The 13,641-nt window shown below is 44.2% G+C and overlaps 1 protein-coding gene across 8 annotated transcripts in view; it reads left to right on the top strand.

The window, feature by feature from the left end:
* Positions 1-1,569, top strand: part of LOC136580603 (collagen alpha-2(XI) chain-like) — a 159,297-nt gene extending 157,728 nt beyond the window's left edge. For all 8 annotated transcript variants that reach the window (XM_066581279.1, XM_066581284.1, XM_066581280.1 and 5 more), the window contains one exon: positions 456-1,569. In XM_066581279.1, the coding sequence (XP_066437376.1) occupies positions 456-602 (147 nt within the window). In that variant the 3' untranslated portion in view covers positions 603-1,569. The remainder of the gene's footprint in view (positions 1-455) is intronic.
* The last annotated feature ends 12,072 nt before the right edge of the window (positions 1,570-13,641 follow it).

Raw genomic sequence — 13,641 nt, 5'->3', positions numbered from 1 at the left:
TCTACATTTTTAAGCATAACTATTGCCCCTTTCATACAGAATGACGATAGCAGGCAGATAGAAGCACAGGGCCTGGGAACGTAGGACTGCAGGAAACTGGAGAATCAGGAACATGGCTCCTCTAGGGCACATGGCTTTATAAACACGTGGTGGGCTGCAGGACTTTATATTGAACATTTGACGCACAAACCAAACTGTTTCCAACATCTTTGTATGCCATTGGCTCATATAGACAGAGGGAACAGTTTGCAAGGGCAGAAAAGTAGACACAAAACCCAGAGCATAAAGGTATATTCCAGCGGTAGACAGACAGCCTAGTAGAAAAAAAAGGCCGGTCTCCTAGTGAGAATTCCAGTAGAACCCAATATATGGAATGATAATTCATATAAATGTTTTTGAAAGTTTACTCCAGGAACAATTATATAATTAACCGCATTCTATATTTCTATCTACAGATGAAGAAGGGTACCGACAAGACAGTGCTAGAGATTCACACTCCGCGTGTAGAGCAGCTTCCTTTGACGGACGCTATGTTCATGGACTTTGGAGAACCCAACCAGAAATTTGGATTTGAAGTGGGACCTGTATGTTTTAGGGGCTGAGGCAGTTCAAAAAACAAGAGACAATCTCCAAACCCGACTGTACCCCATTCTTAAAAAAGGAGATGTCCAACCCCCTTTTCCTTAATTTTCATAACCAGTATTCAAGAAGCTCAGCTGATAAAGAGCAGAAAGCAAGCCCTTCCAATGAGGCGGTGCAAGAGACCAAAAGGCCCCGGTCAACCGGTGACAAAGACCTAAAGCTGGGCGAATATTCTGATGACCAAAGAAAGATTTTTTAATCATAGACTTTTAGCTAGAATTATTTGTGGCTTTTTTAAAATAAGAGGTAAAGAGGACAGAGAAAAAAGAAAATGGCGCGGACGGCCCCTAACCCGACAAAATTCACGGTGTGGACCTAAAGAGCCACTTTGTTGCCCATAAAGAGCTTTCTCTCTCATAATGTTTTACTTCAAGCTCTTAATGTCACCATTTTTAAAATGAACCTATGCAGATTCTTGAAATAACAGGACTCAGATTTTTTTCTTCTGTGGATAAATGAAAGTTTTAAATATTATTTAAAAAATAAAGTCGGTCTTACATTTCCCTTCTTCATTGCACACAACACGGGAAATATTACTAAACAGACGTCCTGAACAGATAAGACGACAGCTGAGATCTGTGAAGCAGCTTTTACTATGGTGCTCGGAGTAAAGCTCATGTTATGTCCAACAAGGTTATAAGACAAATCTCGCCGGTGCTCAGAGTATTACTGTGTAATGTTTGTAAGTATTTTTTGTATTGTAATATATAATCTATAATTTTGCTGCTTTTTATTTTTATTTGTTTTTTTTTGTTCTTGCGCATGTCCATCCATAACTTCCATAACGGTCACTATCCACGTCCCGCCGCCTCCCTCCACTGTTTCCCTGTTACACCCGCTCCTGTTCTCCCATCTGCTCTCTGTCTTCAGTTTTCTCTTTTATTTAAATAAATAATGTGCAAAAGGTGAAATCCACAGAGGAATAAACTGGCAGGTCGGGTTCTTTTATTGAGTCTGAAAAATACAACATACCTCGAATGATCAGAATTGTGCGCCAGGAGCAAATGTGGGAATCTACCAATTCCCTTCGTGCCGACAGCAGAGACAGAAACTCTGCAGGTTAAAGAGACTCTTTCAACTTTCCCCATGATGAATCACATCTGACATTTTGGGTGCAGCGTGGTCTAGGGGCTAGTGGGAGTATTCCTGATGCTCATGAGGGGTTTAGAATACCTGGGGGTGCACAACTTTCTCAGGTACAAGGCCACATTCTCATATTGAACCTCTCCCAGGGGCTGCAATAAAACTTAAAAGGCTTATGCCAAGAAGTCCACCCCTTTCTACATTGCCCCATCATGTCCCTGTTTGGGACCCCCTTTATGACCTAGTATAGGGAGCTGCTCTGAAAAGGGCAACCCCTCCTGCGGCAGACTTTGTCCTATCCCTATATTACAGGATGGCCATCCACTCATGCCGCCCCGACAATACAGTGTCACATGGGGCGGCAATTGCCTGAATAATTGCTGGAAGCAATTTTCCAAGATTGTTGTATGATGTTCGTTCCCGCAGTCACTGACAGAGCAATGAGTGACAGATTACTCGACAGTCACTTGGCTTCAGCTCACTGTAAGAAGTGACTTCTCTCTTAGTGTGAACAAGAGCCGTTCCATCCTTGAATGACAACCTGTTTGCTGTGATCGGAGGCTTCTGATGGCTCCAGCAGTGACAGCAGCGAGAGGAGATCAGCTGGTCCCTCCGGCCTCGCATTCTAGTGAGGGTTGTGTATGGTGGCACACCCGCTGTAAGGGTACGTTCACACATTACAGATTTTGGTGCCAATCTGCAGCATATTTTACCCTTTCAATTTGAGGGGTGAAATCTGCTGCGGATCTGCATAAAAATCCAGGTCAAAATCCTCACCAATACTGCAGATTGTGACGCAGAATCTGATGCAGATTTTGGTGCAGGTTTTCGGCTGTGGAAAATCTTTACCAATTCTGCTAGATGTGAAGACACCCTGAGGGAGGACTGTCGGTTGATCTTTGCAGTGTAAGCTAATTGTATGATAACGTGCGGTGGTAGATGAACATGACTGTACGTTTAATTTTCCATCCGATGCTCCATAGCGCCCTCCCTTGGTGTGAACATGCCCCACTGGGTCTTTACACTGTGCATTTCTAACACTGCGCCTGAGCCGCAAGGAGGAAAGCGCATGTATGTGACATCATGTATGACGTGAGCAGACGCCAGCGTCGCTGCGCCCTCTAGTGCGGTGAAACATCTAACGGCTCCGGCAGCCGCAGACATCAGCCATTACTTGGAGCAGCAGGTTAATACCAAGGAAGGTGGAGAGCCCAGACCAGTGCGGGACGTGAGCGGCCCATCAGGTGGGTTTAAGTTGTATATTGCATGTAGGATATTTGGGGTTTGTAGTATCTGATTAAAACAAATGAAGGTCCAGTTCTGTTCTTTGGCCTCCTGCAGCTATTATCATACAATTAGCTTACATTACTAAAGTTAATTCACTGACTTCCTTCAAAGGAAACCCGTCACCTCCCTTGTCGCACCAAAAACTACGTAACTGGGCTATTACGGGAGGTGGTGGGGAGCTGGTGATGCATGCAGGTTTATGGCAGAGGGTGGGCACAGCAATATGAAAAAAGTCAGATTTTCGTGCGGGTGGTAGCACCGGATCAGGAGAGCGATTGAGTAGAAAACCGTACATCACCTGCCTCCCTGTCACCTCCCCTAACAGCACCATTATTTAGTTTATAGTGCTGTAGGGAGGTGATGGGTTCCCTTTAATGGGGGGCAGCTATGTGTGCACCATTAGTACCTACCTGCCCCTGAGCTATGTGCCCTCCTGGGTGCCCGCTCATAGACTGGCCAGACAATTGCAGGCTGCATGTGGCCCAGCCATAGGATGAGAACCACTGGTCCAAGGTGAGTACCATAAATATAGGTTCATATACAATATCTGAGGAGGTCTTTAACACTTAAAGGGCTATCCATATCTTTAAGGTCTTTTTAACACCCCAGTAGGTCCAGTGCAGGGGTATTAAACAGCACCCCCCCTACCCTTGCCCCCCTTTCATCCCCTAAATTTTTTGGTAGCAAAAAACACCCCCGTACTTCCCTAACCCCGGCCCCACAGCCTTTCCGGTGGTCTCTGCTAACCTCCGGGCCTAGTACAACAGGTACTGAGACTGGTGATTGGCTGAAGTAGTCATGTGCTTCAACAGGACCGTGAACGCTGGACCCGGGTGTGAGTGGAGACCGGACTCTGTTTATTACTATTAACCTCCTCAATTCTTTACAACTGTATCTGCGTCCTGAGGAAGCGGATAGAGCTGAAGCTGGTGCCACTGCCAGGCGGACAGGTGTAGACATGGTATTCGGCCTAAGGTTAAGGTGTCCGTGGCCGGGACCATGGGGTCTGGGAGCCAACACAGAATAGCTCTTTTACATGGTGTTTCCAGATATTTCATCCATATTGTAATATACTTACCATAGTAATCCTGTCCGCTTCAGTCTTTTCTTAGTTACCTTCTATACATGATGGTACTGCATTCATCAGACACCATGCCATTGTCAAGCTGAAGCCCCCTATTAAAGGGGTTGTCCAGGACTTTTTGGATTTTTTCTATTGATGACCTATTCTCAGTATAAGTTCTCAATAGTTGATCGGCTGGGGTTGACGGCTTCGCACCGATCAGTTGACTCCCAGCACCGCTATCAGTGTGGACTGTACTGGAAGCAGATAGCTCTGTCTGTATTGCAGCAGCCAGGTTGGTATTGCATTGAATTTTATGAGAGCCGTTCCTGCAGTACCAAACTGGGGCACTGCAATACTTACAGTGTTATCTGCTTCCAGTACTGTCCGCACTGATAGCGGTGCCAGGACTCAGCTGGTTGGTGCACATCCTGAGCGGTGGGCCGCTGCCGATCAACTATTAATGACCTACCCTAAAGATAGGTCATCAATAGGAAAAGCTTCGGATAACCTCCTTATAAGTCCTTTACAAAGTTCTCCAACTCTTACAGTAATTGTCATTCAGCAGATGACATATGTTCCTCCTTGATTTAGGCTGAGGAGATTGCATCTCATCCCTCCACCGAACCGCTGATGATTCCCGGTGACATTGTACCTAACAACGTCATGCAATGTAGAGTTTGTATACATAATAATAATACATTCATCTGCCCCACGAGACGGTAAAAAATACATTCATCTGTCCCACAGGAGTGTCTTAGAACTGCATTGTGGGCTTAGAAGAATTACTTTTTTTTTTTAAAACTGAAAAACAGCTTTTGCAGCCAGTGACGGCCATTCTACCACCTCTGGGGGTGCACTGTGGACCCGCATGGTTTTGGTGCCTAGCTGACAATTCTGCAGGTTACACCAGCCGGGGCGTCAGAACTGCATTTTTCAGAGAACAGAAAGCAAAACTGTTGCACTACACTGTTTCCTATTGAAGAATTACATGTATGTGAGGCCACACAGTTGTGTCTGCTTTGTGCTTTACTGCAGACGTCAGTGTGGAGGGGCTGTGGCGCTGATCGCAGGAGTAAAGCAGGCCAGAATATAGCACAGGAGAGACAAATAACAATAAGGACCAGTCCTTGGCTGGAGAAAGGTTAATAGCTTTGTGCACTCTTTCAGGTGATTCTTCAGAACAAGCCACTGTGTGTACGTGAGGAATAACACTATCTGGCCATTATATGACTTGTATTCTGCATTTATCCCTAGTTTTTCCCTCTGCAGGCTCCATCTGTACTTCTCAGTTGTCTCTGAGCTGGAGAGAGGAGCCTGCTGTTATTAGTCATCTTTACACATGGAGAAAACAGAATTTCTTTTTCTCTAACGCTCTATACACATATCATCAAGGAGGACACTGTAGAAGTACAGAGCGGTGCAGATGTGATTCCAGTAGCTATAACACTGTAAATAATCAGGTACCTTTGAGTCTCTCCCTCCAGCAGCTCCCTCCTCTCCCCTGTAGATGTCTATGGGAAACACCAGTCATCACCTTCTCCATTTCCTGTTCTCTGTTTTGTTATCTCTTGTTTCTGGACTACATCAGAACGGTTGATGAACAGCGAAATGGGAAGAAGGGAGACCCCTAGTGGCCAGTAATTTAGAGGAATCTTTAGATAAAGTGTTTGCACTTTTGCTAGTTATCACAGCGGCTACCACATAAGCACACGTTATCTGGTAGGGTGGTGACCATTTAAAAACAATATACATCACCACAAATAGTATGTACTGAATGGGACACAGACATATCTGTACCTGAGACACACAAGCCTATGTTATATCAAGCAGGTAATGTCATTATTTATCTTCTACAAGAGAGTGGGCAAAGAGAGCTACCGGGGTAAGGCTGGGGGGTGGCAGCAGTATATCAGTCTTATATATCTATATACCTTCCAAAGTGATCCAAACTCCGTAGAATATGGGAGGCAGTCGGACCGCTGGAGAGGTTTTGTTTTTTAGGCGTTCGGCAATAACATTTTATAGACATTCATAGGAACCAACCCAAAAGTTTCAATTGGTAAAAAGTGTAAAGGAACTGCAGGGAGCGCCGTGTGTGAAGTCGCATATCCTGCCCAGATCTGTGGGCATAACAACCCTTATGGTGCCATCACATGTGGTCATACCGCCATGCTTCACCCGGCACAGAGCCGCAGCGGTCTGCAGTGAATCATTTACAGCTAGCAGCTGAAGCCTACAATGATTGGTTCTGCAGCAAATGACGCCGGTGATACCACATGTGATAACTGCCGCTCTTATAACACCACCCTAAGGGCGCCGTCACACTTGCGAAAAAAATCACTCGTTTTTTGAGCGATGCGAGAGTGAGTGAAAACGCAGAATTATAAAACCAAAGATTTTCAATGGTTTCCTTCCCATTTGTGATGTTTTTATTCATGCGATGTGGAGTGAAAAAATAATCGCAGCGTGTCTGATCTTTCTGCGTTTTGCTTTTTTTATCTCTCATGTTTCCCTATGGAGCCTCCTTCTTATTGCATCGAAACACACGAACTTGTGACTTCCGTGCGTCGCAATGTGTTTTTAACATTAGAACTTCTACTGTCTTTTGCGAGAAAAACATGCAATGAAATCACGTGAGAAAATCGTAAGCGGCAGCGATGTTTTTGCAAGAAGAAGCATCGCTGGCACTCAGATGTCTCATGAACACAGCTGTGAATTTGCCACGATTTTGTCGCCGCAAAATAGCGATCGCCAGTGTGAAGGAGCCCTAATAGGCCTGAAGATCTTCTTAATGTTGCGTGTGTAATTTCCTTGGCCCACCAATAGTTGGCATGTTTGTTATGTAGGACATACTGGAGGTATGGCCGCTGGGGTGCTGGAGGACATGTTTGGGGAAGCATTGGGGTAACACAGAAACACAATCAGAGAAGAAACCAAGTCTTGTCTTAGGTTGATACCGTCTACTATAGAGATTCCTCTATTGGCTGCCTGTAGACACATTCAAAACTGTTGAGCCTAACCAAACATTTTTTATAAAGTGCACAACAAACTTGGCACACGTCACATTCCCCTCCTCTGTCCACACTTTGCTTTGTAAGTGTCACCCAATGGCTGTTGATGTGGCGGCATGCGGTTAGACAAGTAGGAGGGGTTTTGCAAAGATCATTACAAGCCAGCAAAGAGAACCTTTTACAGACTCTACCAGCAGTGACTTGTCCTCGCGGCGGGCGTTGTACAGTCATGTATTTTGGGCTGAAAATCATTTTTGCATTAGGGATCAGTTACACCTTTTGCAGCATCTGTCTGCAGCTTCTACATATCACTGTATGTACACTCTGCAGTCTAAGGGCTCATTCACATGGGAGCATGCAGTGAAATACACAACATGTGTACTGCGTGTATCTACGTGTATTTGATGCGCATGCGTGGGGTTTTTTCCACGTGTATTCACTGCTCTTTTTCACATGCAAAAAAACACACAAAGACCCAAGTGATGTCACTATTTTATAACCGCGGTCTCCGGCCAGCGTGCATAAAATCGCAGTGAATGTGCATGCGGCTGCGCAGTTGTTGCATTATTAATGTGATCCCAAAGACTTTAATGGGTGATTTTATCTTCTGACAAGAACCAAAATAGGATATAATCCAATGTTTGTACGCACATAAACTACTGTACGTAACCTGTCTTATATTAATTTTGGCCCCAAAAGAAGCAGTAGGTCTTATTTTTGGGAGATGTCTTATTATACTTACCTAGCAGGCTCGGTCCAGGTCCCTCCCGCTGCTCCCCACATCTCTGATGCGTTTCACGCTGTCCTCAGCCGCTCATACAACATCACTTCCTGGTTACGATATTCATAAATCCCGCCTCCAGGAAGCGATGGCTATGATTGGTTCTTCAACAGCTGGTCAGCCAATCAATGCAATGCTGGATGAACCAATGCGATGGCTGTTATTGGTTTATCCAGCGCTGCATTGATGGGTTCTTCCACTGCCGCTCAGCCAATCAACAGCCATCGCTTCCTGGAGGCGGAATTTATGAATCCTGTATCCAGAAAGTGATGTTGTACAAGCGGCTGAGGACTGCAGAAACCACTCGAACTGTGCCGAACCTCTAGAGAGCAGCGGAAGGGACCTAGACCAAGCCTGCTAGGTAAGGGCTCCTACACACTTGCGTTTTTGTTGTGCGTTTTTTTTCACACAAAGTCGCTGTGTTTTTTTTTTTACGCAATTGTCAATGGGATTTCTAATGTTAAAAACGCATCACACAAAAATTGCAAAGCACCAACTTGTGATGCGTTTTTAACATTAGAAAGTCCCATGGACAATCGCAGGAAAAAAATGCAGCGATATCGCGTGAAAAAAGCGAGCAAAAAAAACGCTAGTGTGCTGGAGCCCTGATGTAGATGAATTCAAATAGGCAAAAATGAATTGTTACTGTTTCATGAAAAAAGAGCCTTTATTAAATAAGTGCTTCACATAGAATCCCAGACAGAGGACGCGTTTCGATTCAAAGTGGAATCTTGATCACCACACATACATAAAAACGTAATTTCCTTTATAGCAGTCTTAATTAAAACTTAATTAAAAACAAGGCGTCATGCTGGACTCTTAACCCCTGTTCAACCGGTAACAATTCCAGACATAAATTGAGGTGGCAAAAAGCAACACCCCAAGATTGCAAACCTCAATTGAATTATAATATTAAAGATATCAATCATATATATTAGTTTATAAATAGAGATGAGCGAGCATACTCGTCTGAGCTTGCTACTCGTTCGAGTATTAGGCTACTCGAGATTCTCGGTACTCGAGTCAAGCACCACGCGGAACTCGAGAAAATTCCATTTCCCTTCCCCGCATGTTTAGAGTCATTTTTTAGCCAATAAACATGCGGGGAAGGCATTACTACTTCCTGCTGTGATGTGCCAGCCCTCTGCATTTCTACAGCAGTGGGTGGCTGGAAAGATCAGGTGACCCCCCAAGTACTTAAACTGGAACCGCCCGCGGCTCGCCCTAGACGCATGCTGGCAGAGGTTAGGGAAAGTACTGCTGCTGATAATGGGAAAGTGTTAGAGTAGGATCCTCTCTTCAAGAACCCCAACGGTCCTTCTTAGGGCTACTCCTCATTGTGTGCATTATAGTTGTGGTTGGCTGGGAGCAGTAATGCACTTTTTTTTCTCTAAAGCATCTAGCCCTGTGCAGAGCATTATAGCTATAGCATTCTCAGTCTGCAGTGCTTCAGGCAGAGGTTAGGGAAAGCGCTGCTGAGATAGGGAAAGTGTTGCAGTCAGGATCCTCTCTTCAAGAACCCCAATGGTCCTTCTTAGGGCTACTCCTCATTGTGTGCATTACAGTTGTGGCTGGCTGGGAGCAATAGTGCACCCATTTTTCCCCCCAAAGCATCTAGCCCTGTGCAGAGCCTTTCAGTTATACCATTCTTAGTCTGCAGTGCATTAGGCAGAGGTTTCACCGCGAAACACTACTCTAATGTTTCATGTGCCATTGCAAACCATTTCAGCTCTGCAGACCGTCTCACAATACCCTTTCCTTGGGTGCGGTGAAGTTGCCCCTGTTATCAGCACTATCCACTGGGTTTATAGCTTTCTGCCACTGTGCAGAGCGTCTCACAATAGCCTTTCCTTGGGTGCGGTGAAGTTGCCCCTGTTATCAGCATTATCCACTGGGTTAATAGTTTTCTGCCCCTGCGCATAGCATCTCACAATACCCTTTCCCTGTGTGCGGTGAAGTAGCCGCAGTTATCAGCACTATCCACTGGGTTAATAGAACAGCTGAGAGTATAGGTTTAGTAGCAGCACACACAAATACCTCATATACGAGGGAGGTATCTACAAAGGGTTCTCAGATGAAGCTTCTCACCTGGTCTTGGGTCCTGAACCAGTAAATGCCAATAGTCCATATATACGTGAAGCAGCATCAAGGGGTATCTTCTTAATAACGGTTTCCACTCACATCCGTTGATCTAAATCTTCTTTATTGTGCCCAAAATAATGACAACGTTTCGACCACAGTCAGTGGTCTTTGTCAAGTCCATACAAACACAAGTGACACCCCCCTTATATATACAAAACACATAAAACCCATTCAAAGCATAGTGTATATAAAATCAAGCATACTGCCAAGAAAAAGGCAATCTAATTGGTCCACAGATAGAGGATGCAGGTGTCCGCACTTACAAAACATTGTCCATATGCAGAATCCCAGCATTACTCCACCTCTTGATGGCATCCGCTGCCTCTCAGGGCGCATGCGCGTGATCGGAACGACCTCTCGCGTTCTTTTCCCACAACGCGTCATGATGGTATGTACTGCGCATGTGGAGCTTGCGCCCGAAGCTCCGCCTTGTATCTGACGTCGACCGGGGCTTCCTTGGGTTGCCAAGATGTCACAAAGCTCCGCCCCGTATATGACGTCAATCAGAGCTTCCCTCAGGTAACCAAGACATCCACCGTATATCGCATCGCACACAATTACAACCGAAGTGGCAAGCTGCATTAACCCTTCGTTAACCGGAGTACAGAGCTCATATCCCGTAACCTTCCTTGTGTATATGTGAAAACTTTATTATAATGGAATCGACCACACGTAGGGCTGCATCCTCATCTGAGGGCAAAGCTTGCTACAGAACCCCAGGTCCTAACCTACCATGGATATCTGTGTATATCTCCATACCTCAGGCAGTATATCAGGACCATGATTTAATTTACCAACTCCTCTCTTAAATCCTCATACAAAGATTAGGGAGGATTAAAGCTTAATCATATGAGATCCATTTGTCCATAGCCAATATTCAGAAAGCAAAAATCTGCCAAGCCAGACAAATACATCACTGGCATGAATAGTAAACATTGCTTAAATGGCTGCATCCCTCCCGATATCACATGGAATGCACCCAGGCGGACAAAGAAATTATAGGTGGAGTATGCTTCAAACTCAATTTAATGTTAATATCATTATAATTACATACATAAAGGACCATTCCGGTCCTGTGTAGCATTATATTTATGTATGTTTGTCAAGGATTCATGGACAAAAGCTAAAACGGATATTTCCAAGGTGTAAGACCAATGAACTTCAATTCAACCTGCATCCGCCATAACCGACGCACCAAGGTATGCATCCAACTGTAATGAAAAAGAAAAAAAAGAGAAAAACCAACATTAAAATCAAATCAAGGTGCATCAAATGTGTATAAAATTTGACCAGAGCACAATAACATGTGCCTTGCACTAGCAGCCCCACACTTCACTAGAAAATAAATCTTGGTATTTGTATAGCGCCAACTTATTCCGCAGCGCTTTCAGGTAATTATTACTTTATCACCGAGGCAGAAAAGTTCCCACTGGAACGAAACTGGAGTCACTGAAGGGAACCACTAAATAAATAAAACTTAGCTTTTAATAATAAAATAATTAAAAAGGGTTGCGTAGCTGATTACTATTCTAATTTTCTATGCGCTACAGAAATGATCGGGCAATGTCACTATTATGGACAAAGTAGGTCAAAAACCTATAAATGTCGGATATGTTGACACATTGGTCCAAGATATAACTAGGACCCAAACATATCACTTACTCGGTGCTGTGATAAAAGGTCTGTGGTAGACGATCAAATGTATAATAGCTTACAGCCACTCACGACCGTTGACATAGCAGAACCTGTCCAATTTAGGACTGTTAATATTGATCTGCTAGGTCACCTATCACAGCACTGACAATTGGCCAGTATATAAAGAAGGAACCATAGACAACATGCTGTGAACACATGGGTTACACAAACAGATTATACACACTTGCTGGTTCACAATATGACCAAAGTGTCTTAGTTAGAGAGACAGAGTATATTGATATAGAAAGCACTCCGTTCCCATATGACTGATTCACTGATAGTGCATTACCCCATTCAAGGTACTAAAGATAGTATCACTAAGCATTATAGCTTTACTATCACTAATGCTTTCCAATTCAGTGAGGAGACCTATTCACTGCTTATGATTCAGAAGCAGAGATGGAAACCCCTCACAAGACAGGAAGAATGGGATACTATTTTGCTGTTGGTCAACATTCATCACTGTCATAAGAGCGAGGATGAACTATTATTGTTTAAAAAAGCTCATCCCCTACTCTACTGCCTGCCACCAACGCGTTTCCGCAATTATATATAGCTAACTGCTTCATCAGGGTGGTTAGTATGGAGAGGACTAGCACAAGCAGCCGACACTGATGAAGCAGTTAGCTAACTAAGACACTTTGGTCATATTGTGAACCAGCAAGTGTGTATAATCTGTTTGTGTAACCCATGTGTTCACAGCAGGTTGTCCATGGTTCCTTCTTTATATACTGGCCAATTGTTAGTGCTGTGATAGGTGACCTAGCAGATCAATATTAACAGTCCTAAATTGGACAGGTTCTGCTATGTCAACGGTCGTGAGTGGCTGTAAGCTATTATACATTTGATCGTCTACCACAGACCTTTTATCACAGCACCGAGTAAGTGATATGTTTGGGTCCTAGTTATATCTTGGACCAATGTGTCAACATATCCGACATTTATAGGTTTTTGACCTACTTTGTCCATAATAGTGACATTGCCCGATCATTTCTGTAGCGCATAGAAAATTAGAATAGTAATCAGCTACGCAACCCTTTTTAATTATTTTATTATTAAAAGCTAAGTTTTATTTATTTAGTGGTTCCCTTCAGTGACTCCAGGTAATTATTACCCCCCACCAAGCTGGGTTCTCATTTTACGAACCTCAGAAGGATGGAAGGCTGAGTCAACCTTGAGCCAGCTACCTGAATCAAGTGGGGATCAAACTTGCAACCTTCAGGTCGTAGGTGAGAGCTTACACTCTGCACCACACGAGGCTCATATGGTAATGGGTTGTATTCCACATTCAGACCCTTAGGGCAAAGTGCATCCAGCTCAAAGATCCATCTGGCTTCCAATAGTTTCAATGATTTTTCCCGATCACCACACCTCCGGTTCACCCCCACCGCGTCAATAACTCTGAAGCGGAGTTGGCTCACCGTGTGGCCCTGATCAACGAAATGTTTAGGGATTGGTAACTCCACCTTGCATGTCCTGATGTTACTTTTATGATTCGCAATTCTCTTACGGATCCCAGTCGTGGTTTCATCTACGTAAATCATGCCACATGGGCAACTAATGACATGTTTGCCTATACTCTTAGTACACCAATGTTTGAGGGGTTCACCTATACTTTTGCTACTGAAAGGTTTAAGGTGTTCGCCTATATACTTGCTACGTAAAGGTTTGAGTGGTTTTGCCTATACTCTTGTGTGGGGGGTCAAACAGACCGTTGAGCTGATGCTGTCTGCTTCCGAATTAGTCTTAGATATGAGTACTCAGACGACGCAGATAGACAGTCACATGCATCATGGGATTGTCATAAGCGAAGTGCAGGTTTATTCAGCAGAGGTTACAGTTATAGAAGATTTTTGCTGACGTAGTTATTTGATTACTGCGCATGCCCAAGGCCGCTGAACATCTGCAAATTTTAATGAACAATATATCTTTCA

The sequence above is a fragment of the Eleutherodactylus coqui genome, chromosome 10 (genome assembly GCF_035609145.1).
Source record: "Eleutherodactylus coqui strain aEleCoq1 chromosome 10, aEleCoq1.hap1, whole genome shotgun sequence".
Classification (NCBI taxonomy): domain Eukaryota; kingdom Metazoa; phylum Chordata; class Amphibia; order Anura; family Eleutherodactylidae; genus Eleutherodactylus; species Eleutherodactylus coqui.
Note: the sequence above shows the minus strand (reverse complement) of the source record. Positions and strands in the feature narration are given on the sequence as shown.